The 27434-nt window shown below is 40.9% G+C and overlaps 1 protein-coding gene across 1 annotated transcript in view; it reads right to left on the bottom strand.

The window, feature by feature from the left end:
• Window positions 1–5310: 5310 nt before the first annotated feature.
• LOC311064908 (1-acyl-sn-glycerol-3-phosphate acyltransferase gamma-like) overlaps window positions 5311–27434 on the bottom strand; it is a 45033-nt gene continuing 22909 nt past the window's right edge. Inside the window, exons 4-10 of the mRNA XM_084084959.1 lie at window positions 21594–21763; window positions 20229–20390; window positions 15004–15157; window positions 14337–14439; window positions 12926–13001; window positions 11400–11598; window positions 5311–9302 (exon numbers count right to left, since the gene is read on the bottom strand). Coding sequence (XP_083941085.1) covers window positions 9208–9302; window positions 11400–11598; window positions 12926–13001; window positions 14337–14439; window positions 15004–15157; window positions 20229–20390; window positions 21594–21763 — 959 coding nt within the window. The 3' untranslated portion in view covers window positions 5311–9207. The remainder of the gene's footprint in view (window positions 9303–11399; window positions 11599–12925; window positions 13002–14336; window positions 14440–15003; window positions 15158–20228; window positions 20391–21593; window positions 21764–27434) is intronic.

The following is a 27434-nucleotide window of genomic DNA, read 5'->3' as shown; positions in this document are numbered from 1 at the left end:
ATCTCCTCTGCAGCACACCTGAACCTATACTGCCTCTTAATGTTGTCTTCAAGTATTCATTGACAACTATTTATTTTTTGGTTAATTAAAGTGAAGGACTTAAAGTGAATCCACCTTCACGCTCTTCAGTTTTAATCTGTGCTTGCTTTTTATTTTATCTGTATCTGCTTGTGACTGAGGGTCAAATTCCACCCTCCCTCCCCTCCCCTCCCCCATGTGACTACTATGGATTACCTTAACGACGAACGTTAATCATAGATTTAATCACACAAATCTTTAGAAATGGTGTTGATGAAGTAGCTTAATGTGTGACAGTATCAGTGAAATCTGTGGTTAATTGCTCTTATTGCTCATCAAGTTTAAAATATTCACATTTTATTGTCAAAAAAGCTTACAGTAAAATACAATGAGTCTATGGTGTACATATATAAAAAACTAAAAAACTCATTCAGCTTCTTCAGAAAGCCTTTTTATTCATATTCAATTTCATATTGAATGCAACGGCTGTTCCATTGCCAGCCTGTAAAATAAATCATGGGAGTTGAGTTAAGTCGGTTTGGTTGCTGTGTGCGACAATGCATATCAAGTAAAAACATAAAAGTTCTAGGTGTAAAAAACTACTATCAGTAATAATGCCATTGTTGGGAAAATATAAGCATTGTTTGTGAATGGGGTGGCTCTGAGGGGTGTTATGACATTATAGGAGTGATGAAGGTATTTCAAACTCAAATAGTAAAAAAAAATTAAATGAGTTTGAAATGTTTATAAACTTGTAGCATAAAGACAAATCATTCTGATGAATTAACCAGTGGTTCTCAAAGTCCAGGGGTCCTTGAGGGGAATCGAGGGGGTCTCCAGCAAAAATGGAAAAAAAAACTTGAAACAGCATCAAAATCTGTGTAACTGCTTTAACCCTGTATACATAGGCCATTTGAAAATAGCCGATCTACAAGCTTACATGTCACATTCAACTAGTTGATGCATGTTTTAAATGGTTAAACTGATTTTGATGCTATATCAAGTAATTTAGCTGGGGACCTCCTGGAACCCCCTTAACAGGGCTGCCAAGTTTCAGGAAGACTTATAGGAGTGAGACTTTAGGGAGGGGATGCATATTCGTCTGCAAGATGTTTTTTTTTGCCTTTTTAACGTCGATTTAGAGGAATATCTCAATTTAAATTAACATTAAGACTGTTGTGATGTCTTCACCCCCCTGCCAGCTGCTCCCCGTGCACTGTCGGCCTCCTCGTGCTCTCTCTCTCTCTCTCTCTCTCTCTGCTTTACTCTGAATAGTGAACATGCGAGAAATATTAACAATTTCTGCTATAAATATTATTCTCCAAGTCTACATTAGGATTAGACTGTCGGATGTCATTATTCAGTCTTATTCTGCCATTATTGAGGCAGCCTCTCCACCCAATTATTTTTGCAATTTAAAAAACAGTTTCCTGTTATTTTATATAGTGTTAATAATTGACCAGCACGAGTAGAAATTAAAACAATTGTAACAAAGAAAAAATATAAAATGATAAAATGTCAATGAATACAAAAACGCCTTTTAAGAACATATAGCAGCCTTTTCCTTTAGTGCAATTTATTTCTTCCAGTCATGCTGACACATCAGCATGAATCAGTAACTCTTAACATAATGAAAAGCACCTTTGCTCAACATCATATTTCTTCTCAGTGATACTGTAACAAGATTAGAAGAGAACAATAATATCAAAAAAAATAAAGTGTGTGTCTTTGTTTTGTTCAGAGCACATGGTTCAAACTCTGAGATTATGGGCCTCTTTAATTCAAGCAGTTTCAAGGTCTTGATTTTGATGATTGATTTTGTGTTTGTTTTAACATAGTGCCTCTATCCATTTGATTAACTTCAAAAACAATAGCTGCACCTTAGCATGCTAATGAATTGAAAAGATGACAATGATGAGGCGTTATAGTGACTCACCTCACATCACATGTCATTTGATGCACTTAAATAACAATAGCTGCAATAGCAGAAAGATGACCCAAGATGATGATGAGGCACATTAGCATGTTCATTAATTAGAACGATGAGGCGTGACTCATCAGTCTGCATCAAAATCAGACTGGTGAGCTATTCTTTTTTTTAATGTTTGACCAGTTTGTTGATTACTTTGATGCAGTAATGGTCTTTTTTCATTTAATTTATTTCGGTATAAAAAATGTAAATGGTCACTTTACTGTCATCTGGGGATCCCCCAAACGTCACGTGGGGACCCCGACCCACAGGTTGAGAACCACTGGTCTAGACAATGCTTTGATAATAATTAATCATATTATAATAAGTCTCTCAAGCCAATTATGTTAGAGTGTGCTGCTAGTTAGTACTTACTTTATTATGCAATCATGGACGACTCTGTCGGAGTAAATTCTCCATCTCTAATGATCACATTGGAGCCCACCTGCACAGAGTTGAAACAGTACCCCCCACCAGAGCATGTTATTTTAGTGGTATTTTAGCCTAATCCAGGGCAAAACCAGTTAACTCAAAATAGAGTGTTTCCATGAAACAAATAAACAGTAGGTGGACGGAAGCGGAAATCTTCGGGTGACGTTATTTCCCGATCCGGGTGAGTGGAAAGTGAACCTGATCACTGGACTGACAGAGAACAGCGTGATCTTTTATAAAACAATTAAAATGTAATGTTATCCTTAGCAGAATCGGACGGGAATTCCCGTCCTTGGTAATGAAAGAGTTAAAAGGTCTTAGTTACTTTACACCAGTGCACACGCACGCACGCGCACACACACACACACACACACACACACACACACACGTAAAGTGATGGTTGATGAATGACCAAGCATGTATACCAGGTAAAGACATTACAAAAACCTCATTCACCTTCATCAAAAAGACTTTTTATTCGGATTCATATTCATATTGAATGAAACGGCTGTTCCATCGCCAAGTCTGTAAAAGAATCATCGAGTTTGAATCAACTCATTTTTGGTGTCTGTACAACAATGCACAGCATGCAAAAAAAACAATAAAAGGGTCTACAGGTGTTAATTCCGTAAGAAAACCATGATCAATTACAAAGTCATTGTTGGAAAAAGAAAATTCTTCATAAGCAGCACGGTTTATGACCAGAGTGCCCCCTTGCAGCAGGGTGTTGACATGACAGGAGTTGCTGAAGATATTTACAGCTCAAATAAAAGACAAGAGTTACGCTGATTCATACTGCGCCAGAAATAGCAGACCTACCAGCTCATAACGCGTATAGGTAGGTCTGCTATTTTCAGTGTGCGGCGCCGGCATGCGACGGAGCATAAATAGGCTCTGTACTTAACTGTAGTTCCCTTATCCAGAAAAAGCATTGAGTTAACCCTTTAAGAGACCAGGAAGGTGTCATTTTTTGATTTCTTTGGCTATTCAAAAATAGCAGATATAGATCTGCTATTTATTTATTTTTTATCGTGAAAATGTGTGCAAATCTTTAGTTTGAATATATATATACTTTTTTAAAGCGAAAGTTTTTACCTCAAATCTTTGCTTCTAGGGATTTTACAAATGTCTTCTAAATCCTAACAGTACATTTTCAAGATTTTTCTAAAAATAGCAGATCTACAAGCTCATGTATGAGCTTGTGTATCTGCTATTTTTGAATAGCCAAATAAATCTTAAAATGACACACATGCGTTCCCTTCCCGGCCTAAAAGGGTTAAAAATAAGAGAGGGCACTGGAAATAAAAAAAAAAAAACTTGTATGGAGTTGCTCACCCAGCGCATACTCCCTTTTCACCCCTTCTCCCGGGTTGGGAAATGTGACAGGCGGGCCCTATTTGCGGCCTATGTGACTCGTTTTGCGTCACTCGCCTAGCATGCGCAGTAGTGTCACCTCCGTGCGCAACCCCGTGCACAAGCTTGTGCGCATGCTCGTGAGTCGAGCCCATTGGTCGAAACCGCTTTCGCTCTTTCATGTGTCTGGCCCCCAGCCGTAATAAGCTGCAGTACCTATGAACGGCCAGCATGTCCAACGCGCTTCACTGCTCCCTCTCGGTTCTGGGGGCTTGGTACAGTAGTTCCCTTTTCCAGAAAAAAAAGGCATACCCGTTTCCTGTTCCAGTTCATTTTCCTATAGCTTAATTTGATTGGCTCAGCAGCAGATTTGAAACTGATGTTTTTCCAGTTCAAATCTGCTGCCGAGCCAATCAAAATTAAGCTACTGTATGGGAAACTGATCCGGAAAAGGAAAGGTTTATGCAACCTTCTGTAAAAAAAAAAAGAGAACCAGAGTTATGCACAGAGTTAGGCTTTGTTGTTAATATCTTTTGTAGATACTTTTGTAAAGCATACCAGGGTGGCCCGTTTAGTTCATCTTCTGACATAGCTTTTTTTTTTTTTTTTTTTTTTTAAGAGCGGAACATAATGGTTCAATGAGTCATTTGGTACTAGCCTCGATGCATGGCCTGCCATGGGGAACAAAATAACTATAGTAACGGAACAGCTAGGTAGGTCATTTCTAAAAGAGTTATGTGACATTCATCATTTACATTATATACAATATTTTCAGTTTATACAGTCTTGGGGGGGGCCACTGGCACAGCGATTATGTGCCTTAACATCAAGAGCCAAAGGTCGTGTGTGGGATCTATTGACATGAAGAGTCAAAAAGGTGGTGCGTGGGGATCTATTGACATCAAAAGCGGGCCGGTGTTTGGGTGCAAATGGGGATGACTTCATCTGTGCCTTTGCAGAGATGAAGATGAGGAATGATATGCGTGAAGATGGCTGCTAAACAGTGGCGTGCACAGACATTTTGAGGGGCAGGTGCTCAAGTAGATTATACTTTTTTTGTTTACTTGGTCTGCTCTTTTTTCCCTCTACACCTATACCTCCTTTGCCAAAAATAGCCGATCTACAAGCCCACAACGCCTCGCGCCGCGAGGCGTTGTGGGCTTATAGATCTGCTATTTTGGGCTAAAGTTCTCCTCAGAAAAGGGATGCTAGGTTTCGAGTGGTTATGGTAAAAAGAAAAATCATATCACATAAAGAATTGGCGGACCCCCTGCAGTAACTCTGAGGACCCCCTAGGGGCCCCGGACCCCCTGTTGAAGACCCCTGCTGTAAACTGAAAAAAATAATAATATTTTTTTCTTTTTTTTTCAAAAGGGCACTTCTGGTCAAGAGGGCAAAGGGCAGGTGCTCTAGCAGCACCTAGAGTCTATCTGTGCACGTCCCTGCTAAACCTCCTCCGATAGTCCCGTTCCAAATGCTGCAGTGTGGCAGCCAGAAACTAACTAGCAATCCAAATAAATTGAAATACCAAATCAGTCTGTGATCAAATCCTTTAATATTCTTAAGTTGTTTTAATTGGAGAAAACAGTTACAAATAGACTTAGAAAAAAGACAAATAAATAAAAGCTGACTCGAGGCTTCCTAAGTGAATTACTTAGTCAAAAAGATCAAATTGCAGTGTCAATTTTCTAATGTTGATTAATTACAGTGGGACTTCTATTTCTTCCGTTAAAAAAAAAAAGAAAAGAAAAAAAAAACACCATGTAAGAAATGTTTCAATAAAAAGGTTGAATTTCTGCATGTCCATTTTGCTCAGGAATACACATCTTATAACCAATGACTAGGCTACCTGAAGTATGGGGCTGGGAGCTGCACTATCCTGGGGTCAAACGGCAGAACAGAAAGGTCTGAATAATCGTCTAGGTAGTGTAAGATACTCAAGCTTTTAACTTGTAACGGACATTTGAAGCAATGCAGCTCAAAGCATTGCAGAGTAAAGAATTATGGATCGATCAGGAGCAAAGGCTCTAAGCTCTACAAACTATGAGAAGAGTTTCTCACACCTTTAATCCTTAACCACTTGAGCCCTATTTTACACTGTCGTACAACAGTGTTGCACAAAAACAAAATGTCCACAGTTTTATTTATTTTTTATATTGAAGCTTTTTGCCTATAGGGATGCCAGGTTGAAAGTGGTTGAGGTCTTCAACCTTGCTACTGCTGAGTCAGGTAATCCCTATATCAAATGGGTTGCCAGGTTGGTTCAGTTGGAAGGGTTAGGTAAAAGGCCAATACATGTTCCTTCCGACGTCTGAAAAAACAAAAACAAAAACGTCCAGCTCAGACGAAGAGTCAGGACATCTGAGGGAGGTGCACAGGTTCTTGGGGAAAAAACTCTGAGACCGCATATCAGGAGTTCTGAATGACGTTCATTCGTAGTTATCACCTCACCCAAGAAAAGTTGGGACGTCATAAAAGGAGCATGTATTGCACTTAAGTTTGCTGTTGGACTCCTCACAACATTTTGGCGGGAGGAAGGGGTGCGTCTAAGCAGCACTCTATTAAGGCTTGCATGAAACTGTAGGGGTTGAAGTTGTGGGCTAAACTAGAAAATAAAGTTGTGCTAGGGGACAAAATTAACAACCAAACATTTACATTTCAAGGACCCCAAAATGAGGGTGTACATGGATGAAGTTCCAGACCTGTAAGGGTCCATTTGGAACCCCATCAATGAACCCTGAGGGTCCGTGGACCCCACTTTGAGAACCACTGAATTATATGATTAGTATTAGGTGTGGCAGAGGAGGGGAGAGAGCAGATTATGGGACAGGGGGTTAAGCAACGTTTCCATGTCAAGGAACCCCAACAACAGCCAGTGTCTGTGGCTGTAGTCCCCTTATCTTTAAAAAAAAAAAAAAAAACGGCTGATCTGCGCTTTGTTTGCAGATCTATTTTCGAAGTTTTGTGAAAAAGCTTGGAGAAATTTGACAATAGTGACATGCCCAACATAGGGATGCCAGGTTAAACTGGCACAATAATTTTGTATTATATATATCGTTTTGCATTTTAGATTCAGGCAATGCTGCCACTTGGAGAAAGTGCACTCGGGTAGCAGCTAGTGCATACATGGAGTCAATTGAGATTAACTCTAAAAAACGGGTGGAACCCACCCTCCCTTGACAGTAAGTGCAAGTAAACAGTCAAAAACCCAATTTATCATTTGACCGAAAATAATTACTTTTCAAGTATTCCGGCGTGTGTTATATACTCACACGGCAAAGCAGAAATTAGGCTTAAGTGTGGGTGTCAATGCACTGATTTACAGCACAAGCATTAACTGAGATGGAGTGTAGTGCTTGGAAGCAGCTTCACTAAACGAGAATGTGCATCCACGAGGAGGCCGATATAAACAGCTTAACCACTTAAACCCTATATACTTAATTGGCCGGGATCTATCCATGGCCCCCTCCTTTTTGTCCCCCCCCCTCTACACCAAATCTCTCCACCCAAAATAGCTGACCTACAAGCTCACAATGCGTTGTGTACAGAGCGGCTATTTTCGGCAAATGTTTGCCTATTATGACATGCCCAGAATAGGTCTGCTAGAGTTTAGCCCTTTACCCAACAAACTGATTATATTTGCCCTCCCGCAGCGCACAGGTGACAGAGTAGGCAAGAAGAGGGAGAATGTTCAAAACAACATGAAATATTGAGCATAGGGGGCAGGGTGAGAGAGGGTGGAGGTTTTAAAGGGGAGGCAAATGAGCGATCCCTTGCCAAGCAAGCAAGCTTGATTTAAGGCGAAGGTTAAACATTATTTACTACTGTTGCACTCTAAATGTGGACAGTAAGAAAGGACAAATTAATCTCAACAAGCTTGCAAGATTACATGAGAGCGGGTGGGCGACTTTTCTTCTGTAAAAGGAAGCATTCAACAGAAGGCAGGAGAAACTTGACGACATGAAACGTGAACTCACTGTGTACTGCATTTCAACTGTAGTAAAGACAGGCGTAGTAGAGAGGGAACATAGCATGTTGGGAAATCTTCCAGTGTATGGACCGATCAATGCTGCTGGTCAAAATACGCTCACATTTAGGGATCAGATATGGTTAAAGATGACTGGATGAAAATAAAAAAAACAAGTCATGGATGTGTGCATGCTGACGAATGAAAAAACGAAATAAACTGAAATTTGGTATTGATGACTTGAGGGTTGTTAAGTAATACTACCTGTATGGGATACTAGATGTTGGCATCCTTTTTGAGGACAAGTCCGTTAAATTCAGAGCCCTTACTGTGGGTTAAAACAGATAAGACACCAGTCCCCTCACTTTCAACCCTCTAAAAGCCATGTAGTGCTCGTCTCTGCTGCTGAACACAGCTTGGCTGACATCAGGTTTTCATACAAAACTTGGACGTTGGGCTCTAACCCCATCAAGAGAGGTTGAGGTTCTCAAGGTGGGGGTCCGGGGACTTCCCCAGGGGTCCTTGAGGGGGGGGGGGGGGGGTTCCAGGGGATCCCCCCAGCAGAATTATTGATCGTTAGGATACCAAATGAACCCTTACCGGGGTCTGTAACTCCAAGAGTGTACATATGGAGCCAGAATTGGATTCGGTTCCATTTGTAAACTATCAGAGTTATGGAGGGGGGGGGGCAATGCATACCAAACTCGGGATCGTTGAAATTAAAAACGTGTTGAGAACCACTGCTCTAGTCCAATCAGAATTGCTTGCACGCTTGTGGCATCGAACCACGTTGAGCATGCGGCAGAGATCAGATAAGCTGCTGAGTGGCTCGGGTTCCAAGGCCAATGGGATGAGCGCTTCATCTCTCCGCCCTGGTTTGAACAATGACAGCTGGCATTCACTGAGGTGGAGGAGGAGGTGGTGGTGGTGGTGTGGCCCAGAACAGGAAATGGGCTAATTCTGCTGATTGGCTAGTGTCCGTGTAAACTCAGGGAAAGGTCAGGGTTCGTTTCGAGGGGGACTTTACATGGACTTAAGGGGGGGGGGGGGGGTAATAATGCATGGTCGTACCGTACAGCAATGCACACCTGCCCTTCTCACAGTCTTAAGTCCTTGTGTCACTCCAGAGCTATAGGTCCACAACAGACGGTCTACATTCATTCTCTCTCGCTTTCATTTTTGTGGCCATCTCTCTCTCTCTGTCTAACTGGGGTTTTATTAATAATATCTCTAACTCACGTCTCTAAAGGTTTAATGGGGTTTAGAACCCAGTCCCCTTCCTCTTGTCCCGCTGGCTGGCTGACTCTGCAGCGGGCGGAGAAATGGAGTGAATGGAGAAGGGAGGGGGGAGAGAGGGGGGGCAGCGGGGTGCGACTGACCACACTGGGATCAGTATAGAGACCACCACGCATTGTGTGTGTGTGTGTGTGTGGGGGGGAGGGAGGGGGAGGTGGAGCAGGGTTTGCTTCTAGTTTTGTTTCTTGGCCTCCTCCGGGACACCGTAGCTGGAGCCGGTTTTCTTCACCTCGGTGGTGGCTATCAGGCGGCGGATAGCGATGGAGGCTACGGAAGACACAATGACACAAAAACACAAGATTATTAGGATAGCGATGGAGGCATTTAAAGTTTTATTAGCCTTTGGCCGTGAGGTTAACCTTTGTAGACGTCTTATTCTCATTTGCACATCAGAGCATTGCGTTCAGCTGATCCATGGTGCAATCGAGGGACTCGCTTCCAGACAGAACAGATGTACAAGTTGGCTGATGCCGACGAGATCCGTATTTGTTTTGACGAGACAGGTGCAGCACGGTGAAGTTGGTTTCGCGCTAGGTTTAGTCAGTTTGAAGTTGGATATTTCCCGTTCGCCTTTTATGGTGTGAAAAACAAGGCTCAAAACAAGGCTCCAAACATCCCAAAACAAACTCGTAAGGCTACTTCTTGGCCTCAATTACAAAGCCCATCTAACCCATGCCCATTTTGCTAGGCTTGGATGGCTTAGGGTTGAGGACAGAGTACAGCAACTTGCTATGGGCCTGGTCTTTAAGATACACCACAACATTGGGATCCCCCTGTATTTGTCAAAATACTTCCAAAATGTTAATCAAGTCCATGATCATAACACCAGAGGCAGCTCCACAAACCATGTTCAACCCAGATTTGGCACAACAAAGGGAATGAACTCTTTCTCATGCTATTCATCTAAAATGTGGAATGCCCTACCAAAAGGAGTAAAGGAGTGTAAAACCCTACTTACTTTCAAAAATGCCCTAAAGATACACCTTCAGGAGGCTGCAATTCAAAAATGGCCCCTGTCCAAGTCCTAACCTACCCCATGTCCTAACCTAACCTACCCCCCCCCCCCTCTCTTTCTTTTTTGTACATATTTTTCACCCTTCATACTTCATACCAGTAACCTGTAAACTGATTGTATGACATTCTGTATAGTAGTGTGTATATCTGTCTGTCTCTTATATGTCAACATGATTTGTGTGCATGGGGATCTCATCTTAAACAAGCTACGTGCTTAACTGAGCTATCCAGTTTAGTAGACCTTGTATTGCGAATTTGTACTTCCATGTACTGTTATGTACTGCCATGTACTGTTCTCATGTCTTACTAAATAAAGTACATCAATCAATCAATCAATCAAATGGGGCGTGGAACAATGCAAATGAACTCCTCGGGAACACGCTTGTGATTTACGATCACATCCGTCCGGATTCATCATGACATACACCTGTGATCCGCACATTTCAGGGATTTACACATCCTTTAGTGAATTGCACGTCAGTTTTTTGCTTAAGAGAAATCACGCACATCTTTAGTCACTTTATTTAAGACCATAGCTCAGTGAATCAAGCCCAATGACACAAAAACAAAGACACACAGATTATTAGGGAATAAATAACGCCACTGACATCTCAAGAGCTTTCAGCGTCTCTTTGGCTTTATTACGGCAGGACAGGGACCAATTCATTAAAAAAGCACATTTTTTCTACTTAAAGCAAAACCTGCTGCCGTCAGCCGACAGGGCCAACTCCCTGAAGCAATTTAGCTGCATCATTTGCTCCCTCTCTCTCTCTGTCAGCAGTCAGCGCAAAAGAGGGCAGATTGCCTTACCTACGATGAGGAAGAGGTATATTGGCCTTACCTACTGTACAATGAGGAAGGGGCAGATTGCCTTACCTGCGATGAGGAAGGCAGTGGCGTGCACAGACATTTTGAGGGGCAGGCGCTCAAGTAAATTATACGTTTACTTGGTCTGCTCTTTTTTCCCTCTACACCTATACCGCTTTGCCAAAAATAGCCGATTTACAAGCCCACAACGCCTCGCAGCGCGAGGCGTTGTGGGCTTATAGATCTGCTATGTTTGGCTAAAGTTCTCCTCAGAAAAGGGATGCTAGGTTTCAAGTGGTTATGGTAAAAAGAAAAATCATATCACATAAAGATTTGGCGGACCCCCTGTAGTAACTCTGAGGACCCCCTAGGGGTCCCGGACCCCCTGTTGAAGACCCCTGCTGTAAACTGAAAAAAAACAAAACTTTTTTTTTCTTTTTTTCAAAAGGGCACTTCTGGTCAAGAGGGCAAAGGGCAGGTGCTCTAGCAGCACCTAGAGTCTATCTGTGCACGTCCCTGGAGGAAGGGGCAGATTGTCCTTACCTACGATGAGGAAGAGGATGAAACCGATGATGAGGAGGGGCGAGCCGCTGACGGCCACGCCGCACGCAAAGTTGATGAGCGGCGACAGCAGCAGGGTGGCCCAGAACAGGAAGTTGAGGAAGGTCCATGGCCGGCGCGGCGGGATAATGGTGGGTCCTGGGAAGGAGCCCTCCTGCTGATAGTGCTCTTGTAGTGCATCCTGGAAATGTGGGAATAATGGGATGAGTCGACTCTTTCTCTAATCTCAGGACAGGAGGGATCATCTCTGGTGTGTTAGGCATGTAACAATTTATCGTAAATCAATTCAAACTTGTGACAATTTAAATCGATTTAATAATAAAATTCTCGCGATGCAAACAGCAGAGGGCACGTTAAAAAAAAAGAAGAAAATACAGGATCTTTGTAAGAGAATTGATTAAAAAAAAATGTTTCCAGTCATTTGCTACTATATTGTAGCAAATAGTATTGCTACTGTATTTTTTCACACTTATGTTTTATATATATTTTTGGGAAATATTTAACTGAAATTTGAATGGAAGTCAAAGGCGGTCAGATCGGGCTGAACCTGTGCCCAAATATTTGGAGTCAAACGTCATAGATGACTGATCTCACAGATGGCCCACATGGAAGTCTGAGATCCACAATGCAAGCCAAGCTGTTATTAGATGCACAGCTTGTTCTTTTTCGTCTCGGTCGGGTGGAAACCTCAAATGTGCAAAACTGTTACTTTTCAGGATTAAAACAAATATCAAAAGTAGTAGATCCACAAGCTTAAGCTTGTAGGATCTGCTACTTTTGATACTCCTGTGTGACGATCTAGTATGATCACGTAGGGCATTCATTTACAAGAGGTTTCAGCCCGACAGCTACGTTTTTACAATGTACCCGAGTGCTTTTTTTCCCCCTTGTTTTTCACATCACAACAGCTGTGATGCATTTTAATGACCAACTATATGTGACTTGTGTCCTTTAGTTGTTCTGGAGGTGTTCTGCTCCAGAGATAAAATAAAAGCACGCAGTTGACAGAAATAAAGAGTCAGTCTGGTCACATGAGAAGGGTTTAGAGCAGCTTCCCTGCTGCTTGGCTCTTGAACCATGTTGAACCGGTCAGACTCAGGAAGATGCCTACAAATGTAATACAATAATCAACAGCCTCATAGCGTGGTGCGTTTATACCAGCCACAATATGATGAAGTGATAATATCAGAACACACACACACACACACACACACACACACACACACATAATAGTGTCTAGTATGCTACGGTGTGTATATATCTACAGTACCACTATTGCAATGATAGCAGGATATTTAAATGAACTGCCTTGTTATGGGAATGGACTGCTGTACGTAGTATGATCAAGTAGGTCATTAATTAAAAAAAACGCAAAATGTTAAAATAGAGCTGAGAGGTTTCGACGATATAACGCAATAATAAATAATATGCAATTGTCACAAAATTCCAAGGCACACCTGGAGTGGCAAAACCACACTGATCTAGTGTGCAGGTTTCCATATTCTTACTTTTTCCTGATAGAGTTTATGGAGCCAGTTGGCACACTCTTTCTCATCGTCTGGGATCTCCTCCACAGGGAACCGCCTGAAATGGGAGGAGAGGAGAGAGAAGATGATCCATCACAATAACACAGCACAGCCAGGAAGATGAGCAGTCTGCTATTGCATTGTGCGACCACCAGAGGGCTACCCCCACATACAGGATAGGATAGGATACCCGTTCTGCACCAAAGACCAGCTACTGTCTATTTGTGTTTTGCAAAGTGAGTGATTTTGACCTCTACCCTCCATGTACAAAGGTATGCATCGCTGCTCACACAATAAACTTCAGGGGCGTATTTATTAACCACGCTAGTAAACTGGACATTGGGTTCAAGTGGTTAAACTGCTTCGATCCTTTCAATTTCATTGCACTAAAACAGGACTTCTTGACTTAATGCTACCAACAACTGTACTCTCCTCCTCTTGTTTAATTTGACTGAAAGCTGGAAAGAGTTATTACATAATACATAATTGTTTCAAATAGGACAAACTACATGCTTTTCCTAGCCCGACTGTGTGCCCGTCTCTGCACCCTCGTCTTGTCCTCTGGAACCATAAAAGTGCTGCTAGGCAAGAATCCAACAGCTTTTACGGCTCTTCAACGTAAGAGAGCACAGAGATCAACCTCAGGAAGACGGCAGGAGGTGAAATACACCTCATGAGATTCCAATTGAACAAAACCTGGGGTCACTGACTGCCCCAATGCATCATCATTATAATAAACCTTTGATGACCAAGTCTGTGGATGTGGCGTGGGGCCACCACTACCCAGTACTGGAATAAGTACCAAATACCACAAGCAATACAAGTTTAAGTCCTCTTTTCAAAATTTGACTAACACTTAACCTATTGAGACCTGAGGCGATTCTACATGTCTCCTAAATCTCAACAGTATTCTGAAAAATATATGTTTCTATATCAGTGGTGCTCAATCTTGTCAAGGACCCCCAAAATGATATGTATTTGGCCGTGGACCCCCATCAAAATATTTTGTTCCAGGGACCGCCCAGAAGCAAAGATTTGAGTTAAAAATGTTTGCTTTAAAAATATAGATATTCAAAGATTTGCACACATTTTCACGACTTTTCAAAAATAGCAGATCTACAAGCTCGTAGCGCGGTACTCGGTGCCGCGCTATGAGCTTGTATATCTGCTATTTTTGAATAGCCCAAAGTGTAAAATAATGCTTTTTAGCTCAAACATAAAAATTACACAGTTCCAGGTCTTAATGGGTTAAAGTACCAAACGTAAAAGTACTCATTACGCAAAACAAAGTACTCATTATGCAAAACATTACATTGAAGGTTCTCATAGGAGGTTTCTGCCCGACAACAACAACAACAACAACAACAAAATGTTCTTAGTTACCGCCACCCACCTTACGCTCAAGTCGGCTTTGTATTTCTTTCCGTTGACGATGCCCAGCAGTGTGGGAGTTTGCTTGTCTTTGAAGTTGAGCGTCACGTCGTAGACGGCGCTTACTGTGAACGAGGAAGAGGGACAATAGCAGTGGTGTTGAACAAAAAAAACGGACAACAAACAAAGAATCCTAGGGTTTTGTGAAGATGGTGGGAGACCCGTCACCAAGCACGAGTGCTATAGGGCATAGCAGTGGAGGCCATTTTCAGGTTCCACTTCAAAATAGTCAATGTATTTTTCCCATTGACATTTCCAACAATATTGATATCAATTAATTTAAGCCTAGAATCAAGCCATCCAGGGTCCTGGTGAATCATGACCATAAAACATTTTTTTCTGTGATTTTATTTTATTTTATTTTATTATATGATATACTATATTTAATAAATACCCTTTGTTGTTTGCCGTTTTCAAAAAAGTTTTTTCACAGAACCAAATGTTTTATGGTCATGATTCACCAGGACCCTGGATGGCTTGATTCTAGGCTTAAATTAATTGATATAAATATTTTTGGAAATGTCAATGGGAAAAATGCATTGACTATTTTGAAGTGGAACCAGAAAATGTCCGCCACTGCAATGCCCTATAGCTGGGAGAGTGTGTGTTGTGGTGGTGGTCAGTCTCACCTGTGCCCTTGAGACACTGTAGTGTTGTGGTGAAGCCTTTGGTGCGGGGTAGGAGGTGGTATTTGAGCTTGGGCAGACCTTTACTCTCTGCCACCTGCATGCTAATTTGGTGCTTCTTCTCGGTGAAGCGAGTGCCTTCGCAATACAGAAGGAACTATGTGGAGGGGAAACAAGACAGTAATTAATTAAACACACACGTCGTGAGCCCATCATTTATTTTTATTTTTTTATATTTTTTTTTCAAAATAAATTTTTTTAACAAAGTTTTACCATTACCCCTTTTTGGTGTGCCATTTTTAAATCCTATTCCTAACCCTCGTGCTGCGACGCATGGTGAGCTTGTAGTACTGCCATTTGTGGTGCCTAAGTATACATTTTGGTATAACAATAACCCCAAACTTAACCTCCAAATGCCTAATCCTAACCTGGATCTTTTCTTAGCCTAACAAATATATTTGAACTATAAACTGCTATTGTTTCTTGTGAGGACCAGGGAAAATGCCCTCACAATGTCCATTTCTCAAATTCTATTATAGTTGTGAGGACATTTATAGTAACACAAAACCACACACACACATACCGGTGTGTGTGTGTGTGTGTGTGATTCTGAAGGCTTCCTCATAATTAGGTGACCTGCTTTATCTTCATCCTATCCGCTACCCCAGTTTTTCTAGGTTGAATTACAGATCAAGTGCGCCTTCACTGGAACACTAGGCTAAAATTAAGCCGGCATCTCCTCTCGATGTCTTTGTTTCGATGTGGGCGTGCCGTGCTGCGCCCGTTCCCTCCCACGTCTCCTAAACCCACAGTATGTTGTTTATCTGAACACGCCCATCGCCTCGTTATTAGCTGTGGGCTGATGTGTACGGGGTGTACGGGGTTAATTAGATCAACTACCGATTTGCCTAATCTTGCTAGCTTGACAAGCGGGTTAGAAAGTCACAGTTGAAACGTTGGGTCTTGATGTAACAACCAGGAAAGGAAAAGAGCCTGGAGTCACACTGCCCTACATCCCTGCATGTGGAACAAGTGGTGCGTTAACCCATTTAGACCGGGAAAGAATGTGTGTCATTTTTAGATTTCTTTAGGCTATTCAAAAATAGCAGATATAAAAGCTCATAGCGCGGCACCGAGTGCCGCGCTATGAGCTTGTATATCTGCTATTTTTCTTTTTTTTTTAATCATGAAAATTTGTGCAAATCTTTGAATGTATATATATTTTTAAAGCGAACATTTGTAACTCAAATCTTTGCTTCTGGGGATTCTACAAATGTCTTCTAAATCCTAAAATCCAAAATCTTATGTTGCTATAATCAGTGGTTCCCAAACTTTATCAGTGGTTCCCCAAAATTATATGTATTTGGCTGCAGACCCCCATCTCAAAATAGGTTGTTCCAGGGACCCCCCAGAAGCAAAGATTTGAGTTAAAAATGTAAAGAAAAATTCAATGATTTGCACACATTTTCACGTTTTTTCAAAAATGGCAGATTCACAAGCTCATAGTGCCGCGCTATGAGCTTGTAGATCTGCTATTTTTGAATAGGCAAAGAAATCTTAAAATGACATGGATGCGTCCCCGGTCTAAATGGGTTAAGCTGCATCGAAAAGCCAAGCGAAGATGCCGGGAAAATAAGACCCTTATTTCAATAAAAAAGGCAAGGAGACATTATCATGGAATAAAGCTAAATAAAATCTTGTGACTGAAAATGTCATTATGATGTTTGTTTAGTTATTATCGTTCTAAACCTATGTTGCTGCTGTTCTACATACAGCCAACCAGTTGAAGAAATCGCTGATTGAGGCTTTAAGCCTTTGCTTTCATGACATTTCTCAGACCATTCATGTTTATGGAAGCTGCTTCTAAACATGTATTCTATTGCTAGTTTGACCACTTCTAATACTATAATCTCAAAATAACATAATGACCACCATTCCAGCAGCATCACCAGCTCTGCACGCACACACAAACACACATTAATAATATATTTATGGACACATAAGGACACAGATATTTACACGGTGCTGTAAAACAGAGGTTCTCAAACTTTTTCGTGTCAAAGACCCTCAAAATGATAATGTATCTGGCCGCAAACCCCCATCTGAAAATGTTTTTGTGCCAGGGACCTCCAGAAGAGAAGATTAATGTTAAAACCAATTCTAAATCATTCAAAATCTTCCAAACATTTTCGATATTTTTCTAAATTGTTCAAAAATAGCAGATATACAAGCTCGCAGCGTGGCACGAAGTGACGCACTGTGAGCTTGTATCGCCCATATTTGGCGGCTACCCATGATAGAGGACATTGCACAGCAAGCCGTTTTAGTTGTTAGAAGCCTCTTACAACCAACCCACGTACGTGTATGTTCTAGGCTGCCAAAGAGAACACACACATACACACACACACACACACACACGTTTTTCCCGTTCTACTTGCAGATCTATAAGCTAGATCTGCTATTTTCGGTGGGTGTCACGCTTTCATAGAAGCCATGCTGGCCTCTATTGGAATCCAAATGACTGAAATCAGTTGTGGCGACTGAGAACTTTAATCCATGCATTATGCATTGCAGAAGGGACAGCAGGGGCGGACTGTGTCTTTAGAATACTACAAAGCCAGTGTGAAACACTTTCAAAAAAGGCCAGTTCCTCCTGAGGCCTCACCGAATCAACAAACCTTCGACCGCCACATGCAGGGATGTTTTAAAGTACAGCTGGTGCACTTTGACACAGTTTCTGGCCAGTGTTGCCAGGTTTTGCGAGAGAAATAAGCAACCAGGGTCTATGAAAACAAGCCCAATAGAAGCGACTAACTCATGATCACTTTAAACCTAGTATATGCATCGGCCATTTGAAAATAGCCGATCTACAAGCTCACAACGCGAGCTTGTTGATCTGCCATTAAAAAAAAAAAAGAACTTGTGGAAAAAGTGAAAAATCTGAAATGTTGTTGTAACATTTTAACAACACAAATCTGGTATGGGGGTCCCTGTGGCACAAAATGTTTTCAGATGGGGATACTCAGACAATTATATATTAATCTGGGGGTCCTTGGCATAAAAATGTTTCAGAACCACTGGTTTAAACAACATTTAGCAAGCAAGCCCAAATAAGCAACTACACTTTAGAAACAAGCCCAACCGCAACTAACCAATATTTAAGTGACTTTACAGAAAAACAAGCCCAAAGTCACTTATAATAATAAGCAGACATGGCAACACTGGTTCTGTCCTACATGTCATTACTGTGGAGATCAATGGAGAAACGGAGAAAGGACACACTCACTCCCAAGTCAGCATGGTGGACAGTAACTAAGCAAAATTACTCAAGTATTGTACTGTAGTACAACTGTTCTTTTTCTGTCGTTCTGACAATTATTTCCTCCACCCACACATTTCTGTATGTTGTCACTGCTAACCTACAGGCTGCATTTGAATATTCCCCAGTTAATACCAATTCCATCCTATGCCTTTGCTTGCAAATTACACCCCACCCCCCCCCCCCCCCTGTACAAACCTTTGTACAGACAAAGGTCAGGCAGCCGCCTCCACACTCAAGCCTTTGGACTCAGTTTACCACTCAGCTCTGAGATTTATTACTGCTGATAGCTACAACAGCCATCATTGTGCCTTGTATGATAAAGGTGGGCTGGTCTTCTCTGACTGAGAGAGACGCAATAGTCATTGGCATCTTTTTATTTATAAAGCCCTGGTTGGAAAATTACCACCTTATATCTCATCCATGCTACGTCTGAAACCTAATCACATACTAACCCGCTCCAGCGATTGGCTAATCCTGCTGGTTCCTTTTGCCAATTCGGAACAGGGAAATGCTGCTTTCAGCTTTGGTGCACCTGAGTCTTGGAACCTCTTGCAACAAGAGCTTAAAATGAATACCCTAGTATCTATTGGCCATTTTAGGAATCTATATAATAACTGTGTATTACCTGTATGCAACTGTTTTAACGGATTGATGTTAACATGCAATTGTTTGTGTCAACTTTATTGTTTTTTCTTGTAACTCTTATGTTATTTATATGTGTGTAATCTCGGCATCATTGTAAATGAGGGTCTCCCTCAATGATCTCTCCGAGGATCTTAAATAAAGGTTGAATGAAAAGTCTTCAGAAAAGATTTCAAGATAAAAAAAGATAAGACAATTGTGTAGTCACAGCAGCTTGACAAAACCCTCAGCAAATGACTGGTGAACTGCTTGATGTACACTCTTAACTGTACTGTACACACTCAGGGTTCCTGCTTGACCACACTTATACATTCAGGGTTCCATTTGGTTAAAATAGAAAATATAACAAGAGGGTGGGGGGGGGGGTAATGTCATATATACTTATATAAGGTCGCAATGCTACGCTGTTTGAGCTTGTAGGGCTGCTATTTGGGCTACTTGTGAAAACATCTGGACAAACTTTGAAACATTTTGAAAATCTGCCCAAAATAGGAATGCCAGCTGTTCATGTGGTCAACATACATTTTAATTAAATTGTTAAATGTTGTGATATTATCAGATATAAATCGTCAACATTTCCGAAAAGGAAAGGCTGTTTTTAAATTTTTTTTATTTAATTCAGTCTGACCAGAAGCAGCAAGATAAAACATATCCCCACTGGCCATACAAATGAATGGCCGGTGGGCGTAGTAGGGGCGTCACGGCCATTCACTGTGCATACGACGCGACACCCTCACTCTCACAGATCCGTGATTTCATACCCCCCACTTTTTGAAAAAAATAAAATAAAATGTATCTTATTTTTTTAAAATAATAAATCGGTAAAATCAGGCAAAAATAAGAATTAAATAACCTAACCCCGAAATAAAGTAACCAAAACACCGGGAAAAAAATAACAAAATCCGCCAAAAAAAATATTTTTAAATACAAAATTTGTTCACATTTGACAGTTACAAATGTTCGCTTGAAAAAAATGATATGCAAAAGATTTGCAAAAAATAGCAGATCTATTTTTTCTAAAATAGCAGATCTACAAGCTCATAGCGCGGCAATTGGTGCCGTGCTATGAGCTTGTATATCTGCTATTTTTGAATAGCCAAAGCATAAAGTAAGAGGTCCATCCCAAAGTCCATCCCCCCCAACTTCTGAGAGCCTGTGACGTCCCTGGGGGGTAGTCTACAGATACGTACCCACATAAACTCAGGGTGGTCTACAGATACATACCCACATAAACTCAGGGTGGTCTACAGATACAGATACATACCCACATAAACTCGGGGTAGTCTTTGAGCTGGCTCAGGCCTTTGAAGACAGTCTCTCTGTCTTCCTCCCACTTCCTCTTGCAGAAGACGATCTCCAGGAAATACCAGGTCCAGCCAATCAGAGGCACCTTCAGTAGCTCGTGTTTGGCCAACACCTTTGAACTCTGGGGGGGGGGGGGAGACAAGTCGCAGCAAATAATCACATCATCTTATTCATGCTCCTGGGAATCAACCCCAGACAGGTCAAATGGGAACAAAGCCTTAATTCAATTCTTGCTCACGATAAGTGGATTTGTGAGCATACAACAATCTAATGAGCTGGGGTAGTACTGTAGCTCTTATTGTTGTCATTGATGACGGAAGCCACTGAACTGTGTTTATTTTTCTCCTAGGCAATGTATTCTATACCATCATCACCACAATACATCGTCACAGAATGCACCTTTGCTATTAGACTTGAGTAAACTGCTGCTGGAAAGGGATTCATTTAAGAAATGTGTTCCCAAAAAAAAACATTGACACTAGGTATTACAGTAAAGTCAAAATAAAAATGTTAATCTTTTCCTAAATCATCATAATTTCACCTTCAGTTTTGACCATTTTGAATGTTGCTGTCAGGCAGAAACCTGTTACAGTATCTCCATATTTTAAACTTAAATATTTTTGGAAAATTCCGTAAATGAATTGCCTACTTCGTCATACAGTACTACAGTTTCACACAAAAGTAGCCGATCTTTGAGCTCAAGACACGTCACGATCCGATGCGTTTTGAGCTTGTAGATCTACTATTTATTTATTCTTTTTAATCCTGAAAAGTTTTGGACATTTGAGGTTTCCACCCAACAGCAATGACTTGCAAATGTGACAATATTGGCACTGCAATATTCAAGGAAATGCCATGCAGCCCTACTTTGTTTCCCCAAAACAAATATATACAAAAACATTGATGAGTCATGCATAGGGCTGTCACGATTATGAAATTTACTTGACGATTAATTGTCACTCAAATAATTTTACCATTAACGATTTAATTGTGTTTCTGTCGTTGAACATTATTGAAATATTAAGAATAAAAATTACATTTCAGTTTGGCGTTTAGCCTTCGGAAAGAAAGATTGTACAGGGCAGATATGACAAATCTACAAGCTCAAAATGCGTTGTGACACGTTTTGAGCTTGTATATCTGCTATTCCCACCATTTTAGAATTATTTTGAAAATATATGAACGTTTTTAACATGGAAATTATGACGATTACGTAAAATAATTATTGCGATTATCTCAAATAATTGTGATTAGTCGATTATGTAATAATTGTGACAGGCCTAGTCATGCGTTTACATTTTGTGTGGGTGCTACTGCTACTGACCCCCAGGATCCCGTATCTTTCACACATGGTCCAGCCGCAGAGGAAGTCGATCTCAAAGTTGTGATTGAGGATGACGATGACGTGCTCCTTGCCGAATTTGTCCACCGTGGCTTGGTCGGTGTAGAGTATGCAGTCTGTGCCCGACCACCATTCCAGCAGCATCACCAGCTCTGCACGCACACACAAACACACAGTAATAATTTATTTATGGACACATAAGGACACAGATATTTACACGGTGCTGTAAAACAGGGGTTCTCAAACTTTTTCGTGTCAAGGACCCCCTAAATGATAATGTATCTGGCCGCAAACCCCCATCTGAAAATGTTTTTGTGCCAGGGACAGGGAGATTAATGTTAACCCTTTTAGACCTGAAGCCGATTCTACATGTCTCCTAAATCCCAACAGTTTTCTGAAAAACGTATGTTTCTATATCAGTGGTGCTCAATCTTTTTCATGTCAAGGACCCCCAAAATGATATGTATTTGGCCGCGCAACCCCATCAAAATATCTTGTTCCAGGGACCCCCAGAAGCAAAGATTTGAGTTAAAAATGTTCGCTTTAAAAATATATATATTCAAAGATTTGCACACATTTTCACGATTTTTCAAAAATAGCAGATATACAAGCTCGTAGCTGTATATCTGCAGCTTGTATATCTGCTATTTTTGAATAGCACAAAGTGTAAAATAATGCTTTTTAGCTCAAATCTAAAAATGAGACATTTCCAGGTCTTAATTGGTTAAAACCAATAATTCAAAATCTTCCAAACATTTTCGATATTTTTCAAAATTGTTCAAATATAGCAGATATACAAGCTTGCAGCGTGGCACGAAGTGACGCACCGTGAGCTTGTATCGGCGTATCGCCCATATTTGGCAGCGGCTACCCATGATAGAGGACATTGCACAGCAAGCCGTTTAAGTTGTTAGAAGCCTCTTACAACGGTTACATGGCGGCTTTCCGACATGTCGCCTTTCCGACGTTAACGAACCCTATACCTAACCCTCACCCTAACCGCACGCGGAAGCCACTAGTCGGAGTGGCGAGATGTCGGCATGGAAGACGGTTACCCTTACAACCAACCCACGTACGTGTATGTTCTTGGCTGACAAAGAGAACACACACATGCGTTTCCCCAGTTCCACTTGCAATATTATATTGTTGCTGTTGGGCAGTATCTCCACATTTATGTTTTTCATGAATTAAAACACTACTTCATCAGATCTTCACTGTCGGTCAAAAAACGCTTGTCTCCATATTCTAACTTTTTGTGTTTTTTCATAAACTAACCCCTACTAGATCATATTACAGCGTCACACAAAAGCATCAAAAGTAGTAGATCCACAAGAAACACAGCGCAAGGCGTTTTGAGCTTGTAGATCTGCTACTTTTGGCATTTTTGAATTTTAATCCTGGAAAAGTAACAGTTTTGGACATAAGGCTTCCATCTGACAGTGGCGCACAAAGGTAGTGAAAATAGAACAAAAGTAGTGAAAATAGCAGACCTACAAGCTCACAACGCTTGTCTGCAATTTTCAACACGTTATTCCGTCGTAGGACGGGGTATACATTTAACCCATTGAGACCTGAAGCCGATTCTACATGTCTCCTAAATCTCAACAGTTTTCTGAAAAACGTATGTTTCTATATCAGTGGTGCTCAATCTTTTTCATGTCAAGGACCCCCAAAATTATATGCATTTGGCCGCTGACCCCCATCAAAATATAGTGTTCCAGGGACCCCCAGAAGCAAAGATTTGAGTTAAAAATGTTCGCTTTAAAAATATATATATTCAAAGATTTGCACACATTTTCACAAATTTTCAAAAATAGCAGATCTACAAGCTCATAGCGCGGCACTCGGTGCCGCGCTATGAGCTTGTATATCTGCTATTTTTGAATAGCCCAAAGTGTAAAATAATGCTTTTTAGCTCAAGTCTAAAAATGACAGTTCCAGGTCTTAATGGGTTAAGCATTAAGGACACACTGGACCCAACCTGCCAATAAATGCCTATTCAAACTGGGGCTGGGCGATAGCCCAGTACATTATCCAATTTTCCACGTACATTTTAACGAAAGATATGAATATTTATATTATCTAGAAATATTGAAAATAATATAATTTTCATTGTACCTTTCAGCAGTGTAATGGGGGGAAATAATTCAAAATAATCTCTACCCTATCCGTCTTTCTTCGCAGTGCTAAAAAACTATTAAATATCAGCAGATACAGGCGTACCTTCAAAACTCATTTCTAACTTTACGACACAGGATTTGATCAGACGACAGATATAAATCGATTTGTCTGCATTAAAAAGATTTAATGTCCTTTTATTTTGGGGCGGACATGATTAAATGGTTAGTCCTCTCTCCCAGGCTGAGCCCAGTATTATTCACCGATAACAGTGTTCTGCTCAGCAAAACCTATCCAATGGGGAAAACGATAAAGCAACCACATGGAAAATAGCCTGACTATGCAAAGCCAATCTACTGTAGCATTTAACCATTGTACTGGTGTGAAGTGAGTTCACTTTTTTTTTTTAAGTGTTTGGTGTGAATTTTCATAAGTTTGTGTGAGAGGGGAACAGTAGTGAAAGAATTACTCTATATATATATATATATATATATATATATATATATATATATATATATATGTATATAGATATATATTTTTTTACTTATGTAAAAGTAGCAATACCATGCTGTAGACACACTTTCAATTCAGAATTATACTTGAATAAAACTACAAAAGTGCAGTGGTGAAAAGTAACTAAGTACATTTACTCAAGTACTGTACTTAAGTACACTTTTCATGAATTTTTACTTTACTGGAGTATTTCCAATTTTCAATACTTTCAATAATTATTTGTAAACTTTAGTTACTTTGTAGATTTTGATTGACATTAACCACTTCAGCCCTATGTATACTTTATTTGAAAATAGCAGATCTACAAGCTCACAACGCGGCGCTTTGGGGCGCATTGTGAGCTTGCAGATCTTTGCTTCCAGCCACAGCAGGTATGGCACAGTATATCGTTGCTGTCGGGCGGGAAACCCCTTATCTCCATATTGTAACTTATTGTGTTTTTTCATGAATTAACGCCCTTCTTGATCATACTACAACGTCACACAAAAGCATCAAAAGTAGCAGATCTGTAAACTCTTTTTTTTTTTTTTTTTTTATCCTGAAAAAGTAACAGTTTGGGACATAATGAGGTTTCCACCCGACAAAGGCCATATAGAGTAGTACCGCCTTGATTAATCTGTAAATAACCATGCTCGTTTTTCCTCACACAACTGCCCGATTACCTGTTGCTGCCAGGAGTTTTTTTAACCTTTGTTTTTAATCTCATCTTAAATGTTCTTATTTCTGTATTTTATTTCATTACAATTCACTGTTTTATTATCTTGTTGTATACCGTATTGCTGTTACTAGCCTGTTAACACAGTCTTGTGTATCGTGTAACACCAAAATGATATACTGCTTTGTGAGAGGCAAATAAAACCCTCTTGATTCCTGCCGGCTTCATTGCAGAAGACAGCTATAAACAAGGGATATAGTAGCCTGGGATCCAGACCGCTTCGCTACATTCGTCGGATTCTTTTTCTCACTCTACACTGTCTGGAAAACCTCCTATCTCCGTGCACAAATGGGAGAAAACAACTCGCGGCTTCTGATTGGTCTGTAGGGCGGGGGGGGGGACCACTGTGGTCCAATGTAAAACTCGAGTCACTTCCTGACTTGCCTACAGTACGTAATTGAAATACGAGTCAAATAGGAGGCTGGCCCGACTGATAAGCGAAGTGAGAAAAAAGAAAATCTGCCGAACGTAGTGAATCAGGCTGGATCCCAGGCTAAGGATTTAGCGGCTTCATTGCATAAGACAGCTATAAACAGGGGATATAGTGGCTTCATTGCAAAAGTCAGCTATAAACAGGGGATATAGTTTATTGCAGGGTACAAGGTTCCCTGGTTTGGGCTGGGAGATTTTCACTCAGTAACAGCTGTCAGCCATGGCCGGTTTTGTAGAAGTTTCTGGCTGTTTAAGCCAGAAAAAGTAGTTAACGTTGGCTATGAAAAAATGGCATCGAAATAGCAGATCTACGAGCTTACAGCGTGTCACTTCGTGCCGCACTGCGAGATTGTACATCTGCTATTTTTTTCATTATTTAAAAAAAATACAAATCGAAGATCTTTGGACACTTGAATAATTCTGAATTTCTTTTACATAAATCTTCTCTTCTGGGGGTCCCTGGCACAAAACATTTTCAGATGGGGGTCCGTGGCCAAATACATTACACAATTTGGGGGTCCTTGACTTGAAAACGTTTGGGAACCACTGTCCTTAAACACTCCCTCGTTCCCTGCAGATGTTCCGGCGTGGCTGAAGAGGTTGTGGACCACTTCTTCACCGCTTCTGGCTCAGCTGTTTTATGCTCCACTAGCATGACAGGATTCCTACAATCTATCTCAACAGGCTCTCTCTCATGCAGAGTTGCCATCTCTGCTTATTATAAGCTTGTTTTTCTGTAAAGTCGCTTGAAAATATTGGTAGTTGCGTTTTTTTTTGGGCTTGTTTCTAAAGTATAGTTGCTTATTTTGGGCTTGCTTCCTAAATGTTGTTTAAACCAGTGGTTGTCAAACATTTTCATTTTCATGTCAAGGACCCCTAAATTAAGAGCCATTTGTCCATGGACCCCACCCATTTAAAAGTATTTTGTGACCCCTGTACCAGACATGTGCTGTTAAAATGTTTTTTTTTAAGATTCAACACTCACAACGTGTCACATCGTAACGTGTTGTGAGCTTGTAGATCGGCCATTTTCAAATACGCGATGCTCATGTGGCCTAGACGCCCCTTTTGGACTTGTTTTCGTAGACCCGATCGCTTGTTTCTCTCGCAAAATCTGGCAACGCTGCTCTCATGCCTTTGAACAGATGCTGAGCAGTTGCACACACACACGGCTGCATCACAGAAGTCTATATGTGTAACTCTGCAAAGTTCCCAAATAGCAACAGATATTATCGAGTCCCGAACCAGTAATACACAGCTGTGAAAGCCAGAAATGGATCCTGACATTGGTCACAGCAAGGGTTGTGGGGCGGTGCCGCTATAACATATTTGACCCAATAGTTTATGCTGTAATTATTTTGCATTTGCCAGTTCAGGCAAGTCAATAAAGTAAACATTAATATAACAGAATATATATTATATTTCTTAGAGAATACGAATCTATGAGCAGATTGTCATATTTCCTTGTCTAATCTTGAGCATGATTTATACACTACAAAAATAGCAGATCTAAAAGTGCACAACGTGTTACGCTGCAACGCATTATGAGACATTTTCAGTGCGCGACACGGCACACACCCAAGTATAAAATCGGGGCGTTTTGAGAATATTTAAGGGCGTGTTATTTAAATGACGCTCGGTTTCAGCCATGACATTTATCAATGCTGGGACCAAGTGTACGCTCGGATCAGCTGTGTAGGATGCGTTGATAAATGTGACTTCGACGTTGGTGTACGACCGAATATATGGCGGTTTATACGCTGCGTTGATAAATGAGGGCCACTGTACCTAGCCCACGATATCAGGGCCATCACTCACAACCACACTTCTGTCCTATTTATTGTGTAGTGAGTCTAGTGACATACTGTGGACTTATTTCCATACACTACAGCTCCTTTTCAGATAAGGTTCTTCTCAGAACCTAATTTAGTGCTGCACTGCTCAGAAGGTTGTAGTAATGCGATTTCCGGGAACTCAGAACTTAATACTTAAAATAATTTCCCACAAAAAGATAAAGACAATATCATTTTTTTGTAACGGCAAAC

The sequence above is a fragment of the Gymnoscopelus microlampas genome (assembly GCF_963454915.1).
Source record: "Gymnoscopelus microlampas genome assembly, chromosome: 17".
In the NCBI taxonomy this organism is placed as follows: domain Eukaryota; kingdom Metazoa; phylum Chordata; class Actinopteri; order Myctophiformes; family Myctophidae; genus Gymnoscopelus; species Gymnoscopelus microlampas.
The sequence above is the reverse complement of the archived record's forward strand: the minus strand, read 5'-3'. Positions and strand labels throughout refer to the sequence as shown.